This window comes from Camelus bactrianus, chromosome 1, assembly GCF_048773025.1.
Source record: "Camelus bactrianus isolate YW-2024 breed Bactrian camel chromosome 1, ASM4877302v1, whole genome shotgun sequence".
Taxonomy (NCBI): domain Eukaryota; kingdom Metazoa; phylum Chordata; class Mammalia; order Artiodactyla; family Camelidae; genus Camelus; species Camelus bactrianus.
The window spans coordinates 57,143,768-57,167,765 of NC_133539.1; the positions used below are offsets into that span (position 1 = coordinate 57,143,768).

Below are 23,998 nucleotides of genomic sequence, written 5' to 3' on the forward strand. Positions count from 1 at the left end.
AAATTATTAACTGATCTTAAATTGATTTGTTCTAGTAATTGGTAATTCAACTTTATGTAGAAGTAATTCTTCAGTTTTCTAATGTGAAATAAATATATTATTAATCATAATTACTATCATCCCACTTACTGTGCACTATAGTACATAGTGTCAATTTGTTGTGATTACTACTACATTAGAAAAGACTCCTCTAGCAGCAGTGGTTCCACAGCTCTAAATACAAGGAGACTAAAAAACAGAGGAGCACTGAAATTAAGAGTCCTGAAAGGTCTTGCCACAGCAAAATGGGCCATAGTCTGAAAGTGGAAATAAATAGCTGTATTTCCACTCCATCTAGTACACAGCAGATACTTTGTGAAGTAAAAAATTGGGATGGTTGTAGCAGGAACTTTAAGAAGAGCTCTACCATATATGCTGCAGCAACAGAGCCTCTTAAAGGTCTGCACAGGTAACAAATGTAAGCGCTATGTTTTCTGTCTAATTTTATCTTAGACTAGCCGTTCACAAGCCTGCTTTACATTTCTAGGGATGAACCACCATTCTGCTCAGAAACCATTGGTTCCCAATCACCAATTTGCTTATTGTGACTCCAGTCACAATGGCTGTGGGCTTAATTTTATCCTTTAAAAAAAAAAAAAGGGATAATAATCTCTCTTCCTGCTATCGCTAGCTTTATCAGATTCTCTGTAGTTAATAAAAATTACTTTCTGCTAGTTTTTTAACCCCTTCCTATTATGATCACCTACTGATAGACTTCCTGTGTAGTTAAGTTTGCCAAGATTTAGTATACCCATCTATTAAGTGAGAAATAATATTAAATAGTATACCTATCTATTAAGTAGTTCTCTCTTTGGGATATCGTAAGGATTAAATAATGCATGTAAAGTTCTTCACACAATAACTTGGAACATCATAAATACTCAACAAACGTTATTTTTAATATATATTATATTATGTTACACAATTTAATGTTCAATCATGTTGCCTTCATTGAGACAAAATTTTAACCCTTTTTTCTGTATTATATTTTATCTATTATTATATTTTATCTATTTTAAGATTTATACAGTAGACTTTTTCCTTTTGGTGTACAGTTCTATGGCTTTTTAACACATGTATAGATTCCTGAAATCACCACATTTCCATACTCCTGCCAAATTCTCACATGCTATCCCCTTATAGTCATACCTTTCCCTGCATAGAACCCCTGGAAACCACTGATCTGTAACTCTGCCACTATAGTTTTGCTCATTTGAGATGTCATATAAGTGCAATTACTTATCATGTAACCTGTGAGCCTAGCTTCTTTCACTCAACATAATGCCTCTGAGATTTATTTAAGCTGTTGTCAATAACATTTAATTTTTATTAATGTTTTATGTATGTATGGAGACACTGTCAATTATATGGTTATTTCCTTAATAATAATCCATCTGGTAAGTCTCTCAAGATACACTTGTATTAATTAGTAAAGAAGGCAGTTTTGTGTGGTATAGCATTTGCCAAATTGTGTCCCATTAATCATTTACTGTATTCATGAGAAAAAAAAATCTGTAATCAAAAAAATTTGGGAAATCTGAGAAATTGTGGGTTATTTAAAGTAAATTGGATTCTTTACAATTTCTCAGAACATTTAATATATGGTATGAATGATAAAATCTCAAAAGGGAGATATAGTTTGTGTTTGTTTGTTTGTTTTTGCATAACACCTATTAAACTGTATTCCACAGTTTGAGATCTATTAGAACAGAAATGAAAAATATAGACTTTGAAGTCTGGATTTGAATCTTTGTCCTGCCACTCACTAGCTGCTTGACACTGAACAAGTTATTTAACCTGCATTAATCCCAGACTCCTCATCTGTGAAACTGAGCTATTAGTACTTTTCTCATCAGGGTTAGGGATTACAAGATTGTGAGGACTACATAAAACTTACTTTACATATATACACAGAGCACAATACAGGACACATGGTAAACACTGAGTAAATTGTAGCTGTTTATTACTTAAGGCAGTACATACCACAATTTAGAACATGAGGCTTTCAAGTCTGATAAATCTGTTTTCTTTTGGGGTTTTCTGCTTAGTTGTTATTTAATCTCATTAACAAAATAAGAACAATGCTTATGAGGATTTAATATAATTATCTAAGAGTGGTTGCCTGAGCATTTTCCTGAGGAAATAGCTTTTTATTCAGTCATTCAGTAGTTTACAGAAAAGTGCATATATGTCAACAGTAAACTTCAGACCTAAGGTTTTCTGATGTGAAGTCATAATAAGCACAGAAAAGATTTTCCCCCCTTTCAAAATACTAGAAAGGACGTATTTTCCAATGTGCTTATGAATAAGGAAGAGTAAATTGCTTCTTTTCCTATGTTTGGGTTAGTATTAAGAGATTAGAGTAAATTCACTTACTTTTACATGGGAAAAAGTATATATTTATGCTATTTATTAATATTTGGAACTGAAAGCTAAGCTTAGTATGTATGAAAAGATCATATGTTCTCTGGGTCATGAACTTTATTGCAAAAGCCCATACACATTTCATTAGAAATTATTTTTAAATCTGGAGAAATATTCTAAATAATCTAAGTAATACCTATTTTATGGAAAAAACAAACTTGCTTCTTAATACCACAATTAGTAGGATGGTTGTTCACTATGTCAAATCACTGGAGCAAAACTAATTCAAATCAACTGCTGCAGGACTCAGAGAAAATAAATGAGAGCATTTTTCCTTCTTTAGCTTACAACTTAAATATTTACGTGAAAATATTCATATAGAATTTTAAATAAAAAGTAGTAAAGGCATTTATATGTAAATTTTGATGGAAACTTTTTAAAAAGTTTTTTTTTTGTTGTTATTATACAGCCAAAATAAGATTAGCAAATGTCCTTTGATAATGTTTGGTACTATATACAGCACAAAATGGAAAAGAAAGGGAAATCTTACAGAGTGAGTTCTGGAAACAAGTATATGCTTCAGCTTAGCATGTGAATAGAAGTAAATTATTTACAGAAGCATATGTTCTCAAAGAATGTGGTGCAGTAAAAGTGTCTTTTATTGTTTTATTTAAAAGTTCCTCTTAAAAATTTTGGAAAATATTTTCAGTTTGGTTTTTACTTATTGAAAATATTTCATATCAACGCACATTTTCTTTTATATACATATGCTAGAGATAAAAGTATTAGAGAAAAGAAAAATAAAAATTATAAAGATATTTTATAACTTTCTGATAGCTATAATATTGTATGGTTATCCCAGCCCCACTCTGTTATCTAATTGTATTTTGCAATTAACAGAGATGAAAAAATTTGTTTGAAGTTAGTTTTACAAGCTAAATAGAACTGGCTGACCATAGGTAAAGCTGAAAAGAAGATCACATTTATTTTTGGTGAACTATTTTTTTCCTTACCTACTAGTTTTCTCCATCTTTTTATCATAATCCTTTCCCACAGAAACTCATGTAGAATTTTCATGTTACCTTCTGCGATTCTGGGCTTGCCACTGTCACATTTCATTTCATGTTGAAAGTTCCTCTTTAATTTCTTAGTGATTTGCGGTCCCACATGCCTATTGGTTAATATGATAAACTAATATAATCTAATATTCTAGTTGTGGTAATTTAAAGTTTGGGAACCAACTAATAAATGTGAAGATGTTCTTTTGAGTCAGTGAGCATCTTCACCTCTCTCCAAACTCACTGCCTTTCCCTCACCTGACCTCAGCATCTTTAAACTGATTCATTAGTAGTTTTAATGGTAAGAATGTACATCCAGAAAAAGGGAAATGATAGAATAGTAATTGTTGGATGAGATATTTTGGGCCAGGGAAGGCTTTTTCTCTCTGTCAAATTACACTGTATATAATCCCCATGAAGCCCTGTTCTTTATTGCCTCATTCCTGTGACATTGTGTCATCTTAAAGAACTCAGTCATTTACTTTTTTTCATTTGCAGTGAACCATTTATAATATTTTCTGGTGGCTTGTCCTATGACAAAGCTTGCAGAAGACCAAGTTTAACCATCATGCATGGGAAGGCAATTACAGTGCTTGAAATGGATCATCCTATTGTTGAATTTCTAACTTTATGTGAAACACCCTATCCAAATGGTAAGTAACTGAAATGAAACTAGTAAAGTTGAAAAATCATTTTAGAAATGATAAGTTACTATCAAAATTAAGCTTAAATATTTTTAGTTTTGGCAGCTGACATCTACTGTGCTACAATACTGAGCTACAGGTGCTGGAGCAGGTTGTGCAACTGTACCTACTTGACAAACTGGAAGTAAGACAGATGTAGTGCAGCAGTGCTGGAGTTTCAGGTTCTAATAGCAGGTAAGTGCTTTAAACTTTGATAAGGATGGTGGAAGCTGAGCTGGGAGGGTCCGATAGGGGTCCAGGGTGAAATTACTTGGGGAAACTGAGGTCTCCTAATAGCCTCTCCTAGACCAGCTTCACCCATCCCACTCCTATGCCAATCAAAGTTAAAGCACTTACCTGATATCAGTGATCTGTAACTCTGGTGGTGCTGTATCTGGTTCACATCTGGCTTTGCTTCAGATACAACTGTAGCAACTCTGATTACTCTAGGATTGCTGATGTGTGGTTAGTGACTTATTTCAATTTTGAGAATAATTAGTCAGGAGGGCTTTTGGGAGGAGAGGTGCTTTTATATTTTTATAATCTGTAATATAAAGACTTTTTATAAACATAAAAACCAGTCTACTTATGTGCAAACTGTATAATGGAATCTAATGATAAAATATTTTGAGATCTAAAAATGGAGAGGGGTGAAATATAAAAAGGGACATATGAGTTTGTGATTAAAAAACATAGTTTGTATATGTATTACTACATTTTCAAGAGGGAATGTATAGATGTAGGGAAAAGGTCAATGGACTTGGAGAGAAAGTATTTGGGTTTATGATTTAGCTCAGCCATTTACTAGCTATGTGACTTTGGACAAGTCACTTTATATTTATGGGTTTGATTTATCATTTGTAGAAAGAATATTATAATATTAACCCCATATGATTATTGGAAGATCAAAGGGAATATATTTTGTAAACTATGAAGATATATAAATTATGAGTTTTATTATAAATGTATTAATTTGTTTTAAATTCTTGAGTTTCATATTTAAAAGATGGAATAAAGGGATATGAAATAATCAATGTGACATTTTATTCCCAGAGTTGTCAGGGACAGACAACTGTGTTATAAATTAATCAACAAATATTTATTGAATGCTTCTATGGCCTCAGTATGACAAGAACTTGTTGAAAATACGGATGAAGTATGAAACTGATCTCTGATGTCAAATCACATAAAATCTGGCCACATGAGGAAGATAATTAGGACTTAAATTAAAAAATATAGCACTTAATTAAGTGCTGAGTTATACGGGTCAGAGTTTAAATAATGTACTAATTTATAGGCTAGTTACATAGTCACTGAAATATTCATGCAAAGCTTCATGGAAAAAGTAGGATTTAGATAGGCCTTGAAGAATGACTTGGGTCTTGAAAAGAATATTGAATAAAGGTTTTAGAAATTGTGAGATTTTGCTAGAGTAAGATCAATTCAGAGAAAAACTGAAAGCCTTTTGGAGGTATTTGGAAATAGGGAACTACGGGGGAATTTTGAAGGAATATTAACTGAAAGAAAGCATTTTTTTTGGTAAAATTTGCCCAAAAGTAGTGTATGGGTTTGAAGAGAGAGATGCTGAAATTTAAACTTCAGATTCCAACTGGGAAGCTTTTGTGATAATGTACATTAAAATAGTCAAGATCTGAAACAGAGTGCTGCTTGTAGGGCTGGAAAGAGGAAAACTCACTGAATTTGGTCAACAATTAGATTAGGGAGTGACATGATAGATGAGAAATAATTTAAGAATAGTGATTTCATATGCAGTAAACAGTTTTTAGAAAGAGAAAAATAAATCTGATTATGAGTCAGTGGAGTTGTTTAGACAGCAGAAAAAGACCGGGAAGAGGTCTTTAATATTTATTTATGAATCATCAGAATATAGATGCTCTTTGGAGTTATGAAAATGAATGATAAAGGAACAATAGAAGAAAAAACAGAGAACCTAAAGCTGAACTTAGGAAAATGCATTCTATTAAAGACCCTCAAAAAAGAAGGTGTGCATGCCAGTAATAGAAACTGAAAATTTGTGGTTGCAAAGATCAAACACTATATGTATGTGTGCTTATAAATTTCTGCATATCAGTAGAGATGTTAGGATAATTCGTATAGTGTTAAACAAGTTATAAGTGTACTATAACCAAGTCTAATCACTTCCAAGCCACATGTATGTCTTTGCTTTCCAGAGAAGTGGTAATGAGGCTGGGACTTTTTATTTGCCAAGAGCTAGGAGAAATAGTTTAACTTTACTCGGTAAAATATGAATGTATTTTATAAACTCTCTAATTAAGACAATAATACGTGAAAGTACCAGAAAAAAATCCCACAATACACAACAGTATATAATGGAAACTTTCTCACTGCCCTTCCTTACTAACTATAACTAAGTTTCTTATGTGCTCCCCAAGTAAGCCATGCATATGCATATGTGTATTTATTTATGTATATATTCATCATCCTTTTTGTACAAATGACAGCATACTCTCTGTGCTGTTCTGTATCATACTTTTTTCACTTTACAGTGTACAGTATTTTGATTGATTCCATATTAGCAAATGCAGAACTTTAATCTCCTATATAGCCAGATAGTGATAAATGTTATGTATATGTTAAACAAACTAAATTTATTAATATTTTTATATTCCTGAATTATTTATGACACCTGACAATTAAGCCTGTTTCTCAAAGAACACAAATGCCTAATCCTCTTATCTCAGGGGGCATTCCCTGAGTAACTAATCAACTATACTCAGAATTTGTTAGTTTCACATCTAGATTTAATTGAATCTGGTCTTCTACAAGTGTCATAAATAATGCATTTCTCTTCAAAGAAGTAGTCGTTATGATAGAGCTTTTCACCTTGTTGGAGACTAGGGTTGAAAGGCTGAGCCTGCTCAAAAATAACCAATCTAATAAAGAAAGTAATACTATTGACATCTATTGAGTACCAACTATAAGCCAGGTTCTGCATTAAACATCTTTATATACATCTAATCTTCATAACAGTCTTATAAGGTAGTTATTTTGCCATTTCAATGGGTAAAGAAAATGAAAATCAAAGAATTTAGCTAATTAAGACCAAATTATTAATAAATAATAGACACAAATTGAACCTAATGCTGACTCCAAAGGAAATCTTATTACTTAGTGGTTATCACAGTTCACAAGTGCTTCTACAAAGGTGAAACTTTTGCTACCAGTTTTTATTATTTGAAAAGAAACAATAATCTAAAACAGGTATAACTACCTAAAATAATAATTTTTATGATTTTTACTTATTCATGCCAATGTCTCAGCTTTTTTATGTTTGTAGCAACTGCCTCCCAGCCAATGAGTTTCCTAAAGAGCGGTGAGAAAACAAAGAGGAAACTAGTATTATACGGAACCCCAGTGTTCTTCAAACTGAGAAACAGAATAAACAAAAAAAAAACCCTGGGAGTATTGAAATAACCTTGAAAAACCTTAAAACAGCTCTAAGAGATAAGGGGAAAGGGGAGAAAGGCCTCAGTTTGAGTAAAGTTCAAGTAACAAATAGTGTAAGGATTGTATACTAACGTGTAGATATGCACCCAAACAAGGGCAGCCTCCTCAGTTTGGGGGGTTTGTGTTTGTGTTTGTTTTTTGTTTTTAATTTTTTTCTCATAGCCTGTGACTTACATAAAAATAAATATGAATAGGTTCTACAGCTTCTCATGACTGGGAGTGCTGTGAAGGCAATCTATTTCAGTTTCCTATCCAAGACTTGAATACTCTTGAATACAAAATTCCTGCCAAGTGATTATTAAGTTTAGGATTGGATACCTCTTAAACTAGCCAGTAGAAACTGCTGCTATAATGAAAATAGCATGGGTTAAATTTTCAGCTCTATAACTTACTAGCTTTGTAAACTTGTGCCGATCTCATAACCTCTTTGGACCTCAGTTTTCTCTATGAAATGGAAAAATGATAGTACCTGCTCTAGCTACTGAGAATCAAATACCATGTATGTAAAATGTTTTTGTAAATACTTTTTCCTTAAATTGAGCAAACACTGTAACTGTGGCTTTCCTTTGTTAGTCTTTTATTATAGATAGAAAACAATGTCTTCCCTGAGCACTATAACTAAATTAGCACTTCCCCACCAACCACAAGTCATTTCTTATACTATTACCTTTGTTAATTTTTTTTACAGTTTACATTAGTTTCTGAGTTAATCTTACTTATTTACTTGTTCCTTGTTTTTATATCCCTAGAATATAGACCGAGAATAAAGATCTTGTCTATCTTATTCCCTGTTTAGCCTTTGTTCTTAGTTTCTGCACCATATTGAAGGAAGAAAGTAGGGCTGGAGAAAGGGAGAAAGGGAGAGTTGAATTTTAAGAACTTGAAAATGTTAGGCTATCCTGACTCTGCTTTTTTGAGATATATACTCTTGGGCACATAGTAGGCAGTCTGAGTACCGGTTAAATCACATTGAATTGAAAGTAAATTTTTTAGTATAAGTGTTGCACTCATAGGGAGGTGACTATGTGTCATAGCTGAGAGAAGCAGAACTATTTCCTTAGTATATCTCCTTGTAGTCATGAAATCAAATCTGAAATGGAAGTTATGGAAGACTAAGATAAATGTGAGATGGAGGTGACAGACCCTCTCTTTTCAAATAATCTACTATTATCACTACCTCACGATTATTGAGATATATTTAACTCTGTGCTATGCAACTTCTCATTTTGTCCTTGTTCTCTATAATGGTCTTAAACAGTGAGTTTGAGAAACACAACATATATTTTTTAAAAGTGGTCTTTGTTACTCCTTACTTTGGCTCATATTTTGATCTTCTCAAGTCATTTAAATAACATTTGTACAGGAGATAAAGGAAATGCCAGTTTGGTGATTTTATAAAATATGAAATCTGAAAATGTTTCCCTTTTTCCTTCCTACTTATAGAATTTCAAGAACCCTATGCCGTTGCAGTACTTCTGGAGAAAGATCTCATTGTAGTTGATCTGACACAAAGCAAGTAAGTTATCCATGTTCAGAGTAACACTATTTTTAAACTCTATTTATTGCAGTTAAAACATAGTAGGACATCATAGATAATTGGCATTATAATTCTTTTTTTTGAGATTTTTAAAAAATTTTATTTTTTATTGAAGTGTAGTTGATTTACAATGTTAGTTTCAGGTATATAGCAAAGGCAATTCAGTTATACATATACACATATATTGTCAGATTAATTTCCATTATAGCTTATTACAAGACATCAAATATAGTTCCCTGTGCTATACAGTAGGTCCTTGTTGTTTACCTATTTTATATATAGTAGTGTGTGTCTGTTAATCCCAAACTCCTAATTTATCCCTCCCCACTAGCATTAGAATTCTTTAGTTGGGAAATATTCTTTATGTGGAATATTGTTTTGGTAGAATTACAGAAGTGTAATTTGGCTCAATAATGAAAACTAAACTAAGAGAGGTTAGGGGACACTGAGAGAATTGTAAGATATTTTAAAGGCAACATCTAAAGTTTAAAAAGATTCATTTGGAAATCCAGAACACATAAAATGGATCACCTTTCTACTATTTCCGTAAGCAAAAATAATTGTTATGAAAACTTGTAGAATGTACTATCTGGCCATCTCCTAACTATTGACTAAAGGAAAATGGCACATAATAAAAGTATTATTGGACTACCGCAGCAGACAATATAGAAGAGCAGGATCTTGAGGGCAGAAAAGATGGAGGACGTCTTTTACTTTCTTTCCTTTTTTATTATGTTGTTGGCAGTGGAAACAAATAGAAAATATTGTTGTTAGAGTAGTGCTCTCTACTAGTTTACATGGACTATAAAGGTAGACTTTAAATTGATGAACATTGTCTTCCTGCTACACATTTTCATTATCAATGATGATAGGCATGAAACTCTTTTTCCCTTATCCTATGCTCTACACCCAGTAATCTTTTTTTAGCCCCGTATATTTTTAGAGCTTTTGTACATTTGCTGTTTTCTGCATGGAATAATCTTCCCTCCCTTTTTCTCCTTATTAACATCTGTAAGAATCACAACTCACTTATTTCCTCATTTAAAAAAAAACTTTTATTATCTATATAATTTGGTCAAATATCCTATTAAGTGCTACCTTAACTCCATGTTCCTCTCCTTCATTGACACATGAAATTTTCCATTTGTTATTGTTTTAAAGATTATCTCCCTACTTGACTGTAGGCCTCATGAAAGAGGAGCTTTGTCACCACAAAAAGTAGGTTCTCAATAAAGTTTTGTTGGGTGAAGTACAGTCTGAACTTTACTTTCCATGTAGTTTGTGAATGTAAGAGCCAAAGTTGGTCTTTGTGATAATTTACAGCATGTAATATTTCAATATTTGAAAAGGGAATAGTGTTGGGGCCATAATATCACCATAACTGAATTCTGCCTGACTGCTCTATTTATCGCCAGCAAACTTGATTAAATTTTATGTACATGTGGATTTATGCCTCTTCCTCTAATTTCTAATATAGGTTTTATTAAAATGAACTCTTCTAATTTCATTGATACTACATTCTCCCTTCTGTGTCATATTTTTTGGTTCCTCATACCTTGTCTAATTGTCTAACATCCTCCAAGTCCTACTATATTTTAATACTCAAGTTCTTCAGTATACACATTTATTCTTTTTAAACTTTTTTATTGTGTTAATATATATGTAACATAAAAGCTACTATTTTGATACATTAATTCTTATGCTTTTTATTACTTTATATATAAGTATGTGAATTGACATTTTGTTTGCAGTTTTTATCTAACTTTTTGCCTTCTTCAGCACCATTTTTAAAATTATGTGACATTCCCATTTCATTGCCTATTACAAATTTAATGTCAAAAACTGAATATGTTTTCCCTTCAAATAGTTACCTTTTAGCCATGTTTCATGTTAACAATTAAATAGAAGCTTTGTATTTCCTTACTTCTTTTCTATTTAATCCTCTACATGGAAGCAAGCATTAGGGCTTACAGACTTTTCCTCTTCTTGGTTTCTTGGATTTTTATCTTTGTTTACATTTATACAAAAATCAGTTTACACTTCTACATATAAATTCCCATAATACATTTTTAGTTATTATTTCTTTCTTAAATACCTTTTTTGTACTCTTTGCCGATATAATAAAATAATTTTCCCCAAACATTTTCACAATATTGTTCACCTTCTCAGGAGTCTATCATTGTAAACTCTTGCTATTATCAAATCCCAGGTTATAGATTTGATCTTTAAGGTGATGCATTTATTTTTCTTCTAATTCTTCAATCTCAGAAATGTTACTTTCTAATCTGAAACAGGGAATCTGTGATTCATCCAGTTTAACCTACTTGCTGTATAATAAACATAACTTTCTTCTTTCCACATAATTTTGCTCTCAATACTATTCTTATCTGGGAAACCATTTCAGATTGGAGGGAAGAGAGCCCCTGTCAACACATGCACACACAAAAACAGACACCTCATACTCTCTCTGGAGTTTGAATTAAGTTTCTAATTTAGCTCCTATAACATGGGGGAAATTATTTTGAATATCCCTACTTCCCCCCTGCCGAAAGCATGTTGTATCAGAAGTAACATGATCACACAGATCTAGAATAGATGCAGCATAGACTAATACTCAGTTCCCTCCGCTAGAGTGCCTGGTACCTCTAATATATAAGAAATGCAGAATATATTGTGGTTCAAAGAATTCTTAATTTGGTTCTATACTGATACCCCTTTTTGAAATGATAGTAGGCTTAAGAATATGAAATTTACTACACCCATAAGTCTGCATTCTCTATGTTCTCTAGTTTACATAGGAAATAATATTAAACATCCATAATCACATACCTACATAGCACACACATCTTTCAATTACTCCTTATAAAAGAACAAAACCAAAATGTTTGCCTACATATTACCTTCCTTGGGAAACGTAAAATTTACTAAGACATTTTAATACTTAGAAGTATATTATATAAATATTTAGATAAAATTGTACATAAATAAAGTACCTAGATGATACATTTTAATAAATTGACTTGCTGCATGTTTTCAGTTTAATGTAATTTAATCTACCCGTAGTAACAAAGTGATATCAGTGTGGAATTTTGGAATTATGGAAAGAAAATGAATTTGTTCAACTAAAATTCTACAAGTATTCATATTACATTTTGTAGACAAATTTTTTTAAAGAATTCTTGTTCATGTGATCATTGTTTTATAAGGCTTAAAAATAATTCAGTGAAATGTATAATTAATATTTAGGAGATTTTAGGGTTTGTTTTATAAAAGTTATTTCATTTTTATATATTACAAAATGACACTAATGTATTATCTTTCTATAGCTTTCCAATCTTTGAAAATCCATATCCCATGGACATTCATGAATCACCAGTTACATGTACAGCATACTTTGCTGATTGCCCACCAGATTTAATTCTAGTGCTCTACTCTATAGGAGTCAAGCATAAAAAACAAGGATACAGTAATAAGGTAAGAGCAACAATTAGAAATGTTACCTTGTATTCATATTTATATCATATGATCATGGTTTTTCTGCTATTTTATTTTCTCACTTTCCATAGAAGACTTGAGCTAAATTCTTTTGAAGTCATAAGCTGACATCTGTAAAACACACAATTTCTGAAGTTCTAATTCCTAAATTCTACATAGCTTTAAGTCTACAAGAATATGTTTCTTATATAATAAGTATATAATTATAGACTAAGATATACTTACCTATCATGTATATTTATATACTAAGTATATATTTAAGCTAACATATGTTTGAATCATAAGATGTTACTTTAAATTATTTTAGATGAAGAAGAGTGTTTTAGGAAATTCAAAAGTCAACTCTCTAGTTAATTCTTATCAATCAGTGGTTAATAATACATAATTATCAAAAGTCATTTGATAACCTTTTAGAATTCCATTTTGTTATTTTTAACTACAGGATTCAAATATTTGCAATTGTAAAAGACCTCTCCCTCCCCATTACAGTTTCTATTATTTGCACAGGACTGTTGGGATGGGCAATTCCAGGGGCACAATTTACATAGTTTTGTGTTAAATGGCACCACAATAGTTTGATAGTACATAGACTATGTGGAAGATGTAGCAATACTGTATTTGTATGAGTAAAGACACTTCTTTGCATTTTTATAAGAATGATAATATTTGTTAAAATCTATAATTTTAAAGGATATAGAATTGCGTATTAGGAATTGCTTGTTCGATAAAAGAATTAAAAGATAGCTACATGCTTATTTCTTTATTACTTAACAGCTATTTCTTTTTAAGTGAAACTTTTACCATTACTCAAAAATTTTTTATTTTAAATTTCTAAGTTATTTAAATTAAAAAAATTAAACCTATAAATTGTTCTTCGATGATCTGTTTAGGAGTGGCCAATCAGTGGAGGAACCTGGAACCTTGGAACACAAACATATCCAGAAATTATCATTACTGGGTAAGTGGGATGTGATTTGTGAGTTTATCAATTTATCAACAAAAATATTTCACTGAATTTTCACACTTTCCCATAATTGTGCTCTAGGAATGCTGACAGTTTAAATAAAAATATAAGACATAACTTCTATCCAAAGGTTATAACCTTTATAGAAGATACAATCAAACTATTGAAAACATAGACATATAACAGAAATTAAAAAGTGTAGATTATAAGAGCAGAAGAAAGTCAAAGAAAGAAAAATCAAGAGAGATTAGTCAAGGAAGAATTCCTATAGAAGTAATAAATTGTTAACCTTAGAAAGGCCCTACCAATGGCTCTTGATTCTGTCCAAATCTAGGAATCAGTGCTCTATATCCCCATCAGGTGGTTATTTGAAGTGTGCTTCAAAACTTATAGCACCAGAAAAGTTACTTCCAATAGCAACCCAGTTCATGCTCTAATGTTAGGAATGAAAATAGAAACATAGCAACAGCTAAAAATGAGATTTAAAAGATAGTAAGGGGTTTTGCTTATGGGATATGGAAAAGATGTACTTTTCCCTATTCTTTCCACTAAGTACAACTGAAAACCCTGTATATCATATACTAAACAAACACATTATGACTGGAAAAAATGGAGAGAATTCAGACTGGCTAGGGCCCCAAAGACCTAAGGAATGATGATGAGTTTCCTGGGTTTTCTTTTTGCTTCATATATACCAGAATTGGAGTTGAAGAAGCTAGCAACCTGGAACTGGCAACAGGCACAAGCCTAAAAAGCCCAACAAAAGCTGGCTTTCTCTAGGAAAAAGATGAGGAAAGATTATTTTCCAAGACAGAAAATAATCTTTCTACTTTAGCTAACCACCAAAGAAAAGAACTGTGGCCCGACCCCAACCCACTTCATCAAAGGTTGAGTGAGGAGCCTGGACTTTTATCCTCATCAAGCCATAGCAAAGTGCCTCAACTCACCCACGAGGGGAGTCGGTCTCTGGCACTAAGCAAAGGCTGAGTAGGGAGCTAGGACTTTTAACCCTACTGGGTGGTAATGAAACTCATTACCTATGGTGACAGAAATCATGTGAGGAGCCAGAATTCCCCCACTGCCCAGCACTAATGAGGAACCGCACATCCTCCCTATTTTGTGTCAATGGAAGTCCAGTGAGGAAGGAAGGAGGAAAAAGAACAGGGCTGAAAAATTCATAAGAGAATAATTACTGAAAACTTCCCAAATTTGGCAAAAGGCATGAACCTAGATATTGCAGAAGCTAAGTGAACCACAACACATTCACAACAAGAAACATCATACTCAAACTTCTGAATATTAAACACTAAGGAAAAAAATTATGAAAATAGCAAAAGAGAAATGATACCTTACCAAGGGGTAAAACCAGCTGGAATGATGGCAGATATCTCACTGGGAACCATGGTGGCCAGAAGGAAACCTGAATTTTTTTCAAGTGCTGAAAGAAAAGAACTGACAAGCTAGAATCCTATACCCAGCAAGAATATCAAAAATTAAGCAGAAATTAATACATTCTCAGATGAAGGAAACTAAGAATTTGTCAACATCAGACCTACCCTAAAAGAGTGGGTAAAGGAAGCTCTCTGAACTGAAAGCAAATGATAAAAGAAAGAACCTCGGAATATCAGGAAGAACACAGTAAGCTAAAATATGGGTAAATACAGTAGGCTTTCTTTCTCTTGAGTTTTTAAAATTAGATTTGATGATTGAAGGAAATTTTAGTTATATCATCTGATGTGGTTCTACATATGTATAAAGGAAATATTTAAGGCAATTATAAATGGGAGAGGGTAAACTGATATAAAGGAAGATAAGATTTTTTTACTTCCCTCAAAATAATACTATGATAACACCAGTAGACTGAGACAAGTTTTGAATATACAGTGCAATACTTAAAGCAATCCTGTATTTAAAAAAAAAAACTGATGCCAAGAGATACACTCAAAAACATTATTGACACATAAACATGGATGTACTGAAATAATTTAATTAACCCATAATTGGCAAAAAAAATAAGTGACAAAAAATGGAAAAAGTGTCCAAAAAAGAGGGAAAAAGGACAGGCTTAATGTAATCATTGAAATGTTAAGGCTTAAATGTAAATAGTCTAAATGCACCAATTGGCAGAGTGGATTAAAATTATGACCCAACTGTATGCCATCAACAGTACACTCACTTCAAATATAACAGTATAGTCAGGTTAAGAAAAAAAAAGACAGGAAAATGTAATAGAATCAATGGAGAGTGACATCAGCAAGACGTCAGAATAAGTAGCCCCAGACCTTGTTCTCCCACAGACACACTAATGTAACAACAATATATGATCCAAACAACGTTATGAAAACTCCATAAACCAGTTAGGAAATCATAGTACCTCAGGGAAGCTGAAAGCCAAGAATAGCCATACTGAAATGGGTAAAAACAGCCATTTCAACTCTGTCAGCTCCTCCCCCAAATTGGCACAACTCATATTCAGGGGGAATCTTCTCTCATGAGAAACTAGTTTTTATCTCACCTGAGTCAGAGTACTGGTGGGAACTAGATGCCTGGGGGCTGCAGAGAACAAGAGAGCTCAATGGCTTTTTGAACTGACAAGAAACTTGCAGTACTATAGACATACAATAGAATGAGCAAGAAAATGTAAGCTCATGAAAAAGAAAACAGCAAATCTCTCTTATTGGGAAATTACACATACAATCCCTGAGAAGGTGCATCCCCACTGAAGGTTTGAGAAGCCCCTAGGATTTCTGCTTAAGGTCTTCCCCTGTGTAAAGCTAGTTCATAGCAGGTGGCTGTATTTTCAAATGCTAAATTCACAACAAAAAATAATGAGGCACACAAAGAAACAGGCAAGTGTGGCCCAATCAAAGGAATAAGATAAACCTCTAGAAACTGACCCTAAAGAATTGGATATCTGTGAATTACCTGACAAACAATTCAAAATAGTTAACTTAAAAAAGCTTAATGTATAACAAGAGAACACAGACTGTTCAATGTATAAGAGACACAGACAGTTATACTAAATCTGGAAAATGATGCATGAATGAAATGAGAATATCTACAAAGACATAGAAACTATTAACAAGAATCAGAAATAAATTATTAAGCAGAAGAATAAGATTTTACTAGTAGGGATCAGCAGTAGACAAGAACCAGCAAACTTGAAGATAGGTAATATGAAATTACCAAGATAGAGGAATAAAATAAAAAAGGATGAAAAAGAGAGAAGAATGCCCAAAGTACTTATGGGATACCATCAAGCATACCAACATAGGCATTATGGAAGTGCCAAAAAAAGAGAGAGAGTAGGGCAGAAAACTTATTTGAAGAAATGTTTGCTGAAACCTTCTCAAATCTGAGGAAGTAAATGGACATTCATATCCATTGGATATGTATCAGAATACTTCAGTGAGGATGAACCCAAAGAGGCTCACACTGAGACATATTATAATCAAATTGTCAAAGACAAGGAAACAATCTTGAAAGCAGCAACAGAAAAGCTACTTGTTACATAAGATTATCATTGGATTTCTCAGCAGAAACATTACAGGCTAGAAGAGAAGTAGGATAATATATTTAAAGTACATAAAGAAAAAAAAAAGCCAGCCATGAATACTATACCTGGAAAACTATACTTCAAAAATGAAGGAAAAATAAAGATCTTCCAAGATAAACAAAAACTGAGACCATTTATTACAACTACATCTGCCTCACAAGAATTGCTAAAGGGAGTCCTTTGAGTTGAAACAAATGAATACTAGAAACAAATGACAACAAATTACAACAAATGAAACAAATGACAAGAAAATGAAAGCATATGAAAATATAAAGCTCTCTGATAAAAGTAAATACATAGACAAAAACAGAATCCTGTAACAGTATAGTGCTGGTGCATGAAATACTTTAAATTCAGATGTAGAATTGAAAAGATAAAGGCTATAACTTAACTGTGTTAATGGTTATAAAATATTAAAAGATATAATTTACAACAGCAGCAACATAAGATAAAGGGGGAGATAAAGGAGTAGGATTTTTGTATGTAATTGAAGTTGTTATCACTTTAAAGTAGATTGGTATAACTGTTTTATATATTACACATTTTAACTACAAAGAAAATACCTATAGAATATGAACAAAAGAAAGTAAGAAAGAAATCAAAGCATTTCACTACAAAAAAAGTCAATGAAACAACAAGGCATCAAGAGAGGGAAAAAGGAACAAAATAAATAAAAGGTAGGAAACAGTTCTTAAATGGCAATGGTAAGTCCTTATATATCAGTAATTTCTTTAAATATAAATGAATTACACTCCCAAATCAAAATACATAGAGTGGAAGAATGGATCCACTATATGCTGTCTACATGAGACTCACTTTAGATATAAGGATGTATGTAGCCTGAAAATGAAAGGATAGATAAAGATATTCCATGCAGATGCTAACCAAAAAGAGATCTGGGGTGACCATACTTATACAAAATAGACTTTAAGCCAAAAACTGTCATAAGAGACAAAGAAGGACATTATATAATGATAAAAGTCAATTCACCAGAAAGAAATTTTAAATACATATGCACCTAACAACAGAGCCATCAAATATATAAATCAGACGTTGACAGAATCAAAGGGAGAAATAGGCAGTAAAGCAAAAATAGTAGGAGCTTCAAATACCTCACTTTTAATGAATAGATCTAATAAACAAAATCACACAGAGAGAAGTTCAATAAGGAAACAGGATTCAAACAACACTATAGAACTATTAGACCTAACAGACATATACAGAACACTCTACCCAACAACAACATAATACACATTCTTCTCAAGTACACGTGAAACATTCTCCAGGATAAATCACATGTTAGGCCATAAAACAAGTCTTAAAATTTTTAAGGAGATTGAAATTGTAGCAAGCATCTTTTACAACCATGTTGAAATGAAACTAGGAATGAATAGCAAAAGGAAGACTGGAAAATCCACAAATCTGTGGAAATTAGGCAGTACCCTTTTGAACAACCAGTGGATTAAAGAAGAAATCACAAGGAAGTTGGAAAGTATCTTGAGACAAATGATAATGAAAATACAACATACCAAACTTAGGGGATGTAACACAAACACTACTAAGAGGTTTACAAGTAAAACTCTAAGAAGTTTATAGTAGTAAATGTCAACAATAAAAGAAGGATCTCAAATCAATACCTCAAGGGATTAGAAAAAGAAGAAAAAACTAAACCCAAAGTTAGCAGGAGGAAAGAAATAACAGAGCTTAGAACAGAAATAAAACAGAATAGAAAAATATTAAAAAGTTTTTTTTAAAGATCAACAAAATTGACAAACTCTTAGCTAGACTAAGAAAAAAAGAACTCAACAAGTATCAGAAATGAAAGAGGAGACATTACAATTGATGCTACAGAAATAAATGTTCATAAGAGACTACTCTGAACAATTATATGCCAAGAAACTGGATAACTTGAAATAAATGGATAAACCTACTTAGACTGAATCATGAAGAAATAAAAAATATCTGAACAGACCTATAGTCAGTAAAAAGATTTAACAAATAATTTAAAAACTCCCAAAAAAGATAAGCCCAAGAGTAGAGGACTTCACTGAAGAATTCTACCTAACATTTAAAGAATTAACCTTAATTCTTTTTAAACTATTCCCAAAAATTGAGTGAACAATTCCAGATTCTTTCTATGAGACCAGCATTATTCTAATGCCACAATCAGACAAAGATACTACCAGAAAAAATTACAGAGCAATATCCCCAATGACTATCATTGCAAAAATCTTCAACAAAATACTGGTAAACCAAATTCTACTATACATTAAAAGGATAATACATTATGACCAAGTGAGTTGCATCCTTAGAATATAAGGATGGTCAACATATGAAAATCAATCAGTGTGATAAACCACATTAACAGAATGAAGGACAAAAGCCACATGAGCATCTCAGATGGTACAGAAAAAGCTTTTGGCAAATTCAGTATTTTTTTCATGATAACATTCAACAAGCTAGTAATAGAAGGAAATTACTACAACATAATAAAGTGTCATATATGAAAAGCACAGAGCTGACATAATACTCAATGGTGAAAAGCTGAAAGTTTCCCTTCTAAGATAAGAAACAAAAGATGGATGCCCACTCTCACAACTTATATTCAGCATAATACTGGAAGACCTAGCTAGAGAAATAAGCAAAAATAAATAAATAAATAAAAGACATCCAAATCAGAATAGAAGAATTAAAATTATCTCTGTAGATGACATGATCTTGTATGTAGAAAAGTCATAAGTTTCCACACAAACACAAAAGTTAGAACTAATGAGAAATTCAGCAAATTTGCAGGATATAAAAATGAACATACAAAGTCAGTTCTATTTCTGTTCACTAACAATGAACAATCTGAAAGGAAATTAATAAAACAATCCTGTTTACAATAGCATCAAAAGGAATAAAATATTTAGGAATAAACATAATCAAGGAAGCAAACCTCTTTAATGATGAAAACTATAAAACACTGTTAAAGAAATTAAGGAAAACACAAATAAATGGAAAGATATCACATGTTCATGGATCAGAAAACTTAATATTAAAATGTCCATACTACCTAAAGCAATCTACAGACTCAATGCAAATCCTTATCAAAATCTCAATGAAATTTTTGGCAGAAGAAGAAAAAAAAATCTTAAAATTAATACAGGATCTCAAAGGACTTCAAATATTCAAAATAATCCTGGGAAAGAAAGATAGAGCTAGATCCCTCACAATTCCTGATTTCAAAACATGATACAAAGCTAATCAAGACATATTAAAAAGTAACCAAAATGGTATGGTACTGGCATAAAGACAGAGATAAAGACCAATGGAACAGAGTAAATAAGTTGTCATAAATAAATTGTCACTGATATAGTCAAAATTTTCATAAAGGTACCAAGTCTATACAATGGGGAAAGGATAGCCTCTTCAACAACTAATGCTGGGAACATAGTATTTGCACATATAAAATAATGAAATAGGACCCTTACCTTATACCATGTACAAAATCAACTGAAAATGGAAAGACCTAAATGTATGACCTAAAACTATAAAACTCAACAGTTTAAGGATCAATTTTGTATTATCTATGATAACCACTAAAATAATAGTATAAGAATGTAATACTCAAAAACTAGTAAAATAGAATATTTTAATGTAATTAATCCTTAAAAGGACAGAAAGGGTAAAGAAAGACAGAATAGATTAGATGAATAGAATATAACTGCGAGGTTGGTAGATTTAAATACATATGTATCAGTAATTACAGTAAGTATAATTTGACTGAATTCTCCAATGATAAGGCAATGACTGTCAGTAGAGATAGAAAAATAAAACCAAACTCTATGCTGCTTTGAAAGTAAATATATGAAAAATTGTAACATGTAAACAATTTAAAATTTTGATATAGCTCTAATTACATCAGTAAAGTAGTTTTCAATTGTTGCATTAAAAATCACCACAAACTTAGCAACTTAAAACCCGTTTATTAACTCACAGCTCTATAGGTCAGGCACTGGATGGTTGAGATGCTCAATGTACCACAAAACTGAAATCAAACAGTCAGCCAGGCTGAGTTGTCATCTGGAGGCTCTGAGGGAAAATCTGCTTTCAAATTCATTCTTTTTGATGGAAGAATTTAGTTCCTTGTGGTTGTAGGACTGAGCTGCCAATTTCCTTATTAGTTTTTAGGTGGGCCATCTTAGCTACCACAGGCTGCCTACATTCCATGCCATGTAACCCCTTCTTCCTTGAAGCCAGTAATAATGCATCAAGTACTGCTCATGCTTCAAATTTCAAATGTTTTTCCTCTTTGACCTCTAGATCTATATTTATAGGTTTCATAGGATCAGGTCAAGTTCACCCGAATTGTACCCCTTTCTTAAAATCAACATAATGTAACAATTGTGTGAGTGATATATTCTCTATTATATTCACAGTCCCAAAGAATATACAGGATTATCCCACGAGGCGGGAATCCTGGGGAAATTCTGCCTACCACAGTAAACTTTAAAGCAAGAAGCATTATCAAAGGCAAAAAGAACTATTTCAAAATAATGAAAGGATGAATCCATAAGGATTTTGAGTTCAGTACTTCAAAATATATAAAAAGATAAGACAGTTCTGCAATAACTGGGAGAAAATATTACAAACCTCTCTCTGTAACAGATTTAAAATCAGAGGAAAACAATTCTTAACAATAAAGAAAGTTTTGAATAGCAGGATTAATAAGTCTGACTTAACTGACATATTTAGAACTCTACAACTCAAGAATTTCCATTCTTTTTAAGTGCACATGGGACACACAAAATTGGCCACATGAAGGACCATAATATAAGTACCAGTAAATATCAAAGGATTGTAATCATATTATATAAGATGTTCTCTGACCACAGGGGAATTAAATTAGAAACCAATGACAAAAATATGTAAAGAAAATTTACAATTTTTCAAAATTAAGTAATCTATTCCCACTAACTTAGTGCTTAATGAAGAAATCACAATAGAAAAATTTTAAATATCACAAACAGAAAGATAGTGAAAATATAATGTATCATAAAATGTGGATACATCTAAATCTATGTTTAGAGGTAAACTTATACCCATGTTATATGCTTATATAAATTAATATAAACTCTGACCCATGTATGTTAATAAGAAGACTCACACTTAATGATCTTATTATATATCTTAAGAAGTTAAAAATAGCAAGGTTATTCCCAAAAAAGTAAAAAAGAAAATAATAATGCTAAAACAAAATTTAGTGAAATAGAAAGTGTACAATAGCAAAGATTGATAAAACTAAAGTTGGTTTATGGAAATAAATATTAAAGCTGCTGAAGGTGTGCAGGATTGTCAAGAAAGTAGAAGAAACACACCGGAACAATCACAGATATGTGGAAATTTAACAACACACTTTTAATCAATGGACCAAATAAGAAATCACAAGGGAAATTAGAAAATATTTTGAGATTAGTAAAAATAAAAATAAAATTAATGGTAAGGAGATAGAGGGAAAACAGCACTCAGAGGAAAATTTGTATCTGTAATTATCTACATTTAAGGAAGAAGAAATTTCAATAACCTATCTTTACACCTTAAGGAACTAGAAAAAAAAACAAATGCTAACAGATGTAAACAGTAGCAAAAATTTGAGCAGAGATAAACCAGAGGATAGAAAAACAATAAAGGAACTCAGTGATACCAAAAATTGGTTCTTTGAAAAAATCAATAGAATTGACAAACCTTTAGTTAGAGTCACTCAGGAAAAAGGAAAGAAGACTCAATTATTAAAATCAGAATGAGAAATGAATGGAATACTATCAATCTTACAAAAGTAAAAAGGATTATAAGAGAATACTGTGAACAGTTGTATGCCAACAAAGTAAATAACCTAAATGAAATATAAAAATTCAGAGATGTAAGTGAACTATCAAAACTGACTCAAGAAGAAATAGATAATCCAAACAGACATAACAAGTGAGGAGATTAAATCAGTAATTAAAACCTTTCATCAAAGAAAAGGTTTGGCTCTTTCTTTGGACCAGTTGGCTTCGTGATGAATTCTATCAATCATTTAAAAAAGTAACAACAAATGCTTTTCAACTTTTCCATAAAATGGAGGGGGGAATGTCCTAACTAATTCTCTGAGACATTATCCTAATACAAAACTAGAGAAAGATATTGTATGAAAAGACAATTGCAACAGTATCCCTTATAAATATAGATTCAAGTATATTAACCAAAATACAGCAAACTGAATCTAGTAACATATAAAAAAGATTATAAACCATGGTCAAGTGGGGTTTATGGTAGGAATACAAGAGTGTTTCAACATATAAAAATCAATTTAATACCCACAAAAAACACATAGTCATCTCATGAATAAAAAAGCATTTGATAAAATTGAACACCTCTTTCCTGATTTAAAACCACAACAACAGCAACATTCAGAAAACTAGGAGCAGAATGGAACTACCTTAACTTGAAGGGCGTTTTGCTAAACTCATAGTAACGTCATATTCAATGGTAAAAGACTAAAAGCTTTCCCTATGAGATCAGGAACAAGACAGGAATTTCTGCTTTTGCTACTTTTGTTTCATATTGAACTGGAAATTCTAGCTAGAGGAGTGAGGCAAGAAAAATAAATGAAAGGCATCCACAATAGAAAGGAAGAAGTAAAACTATCTCTATTTGCAGATAACATGATTTCATATATATATATATATATATATATATATATATATATGTGTGTGTGTGTGTGTGTGTGTGTGTTTCTGTATACTAACAATAAACAATCTGCAAAGGAAATAAAGCAGTTTTATTAGCATC

At 31.8% G+C, this 23,998-nt stretch overlaps 1 protein-coding gene across 3 annotated transcripts in view; it reads left to right on the forward strand.

The window, feature by feature from the left end:
- Positions 1 to 23,998, forward strand: part of STXBP5L (syntaxin binding protein 5L) — a 290,135-nt gene that overhangs the window by 150,355 nt on the left and 115,782 nt on the right. For all 3 annotated transcript variants that reach the window (XM_074364363.1, XM_074364371.1, XM_045507179.2), the window contains exons 11-14: positions 3,960 to 4,114; positions 9,077 to 9,149; positions 12,497 to 12,644; positions 13,556 to 13,623. In XM_074364363.1, the coding sequence (XP_074220464.1) occupies positions 3,960 to 4,114; positions 9,077 to 9,149; positions 12,497 to 12,644; positions 13,556 to 13,623 (444 nt within the window). The remainder of the gene's footprint in view (positions 1 to 3,959; positions 4,115 to 9,076; positions 9,150 to 12,496; positions 12,645 to 13,555; positions 13,624 to 23,998) is intronic.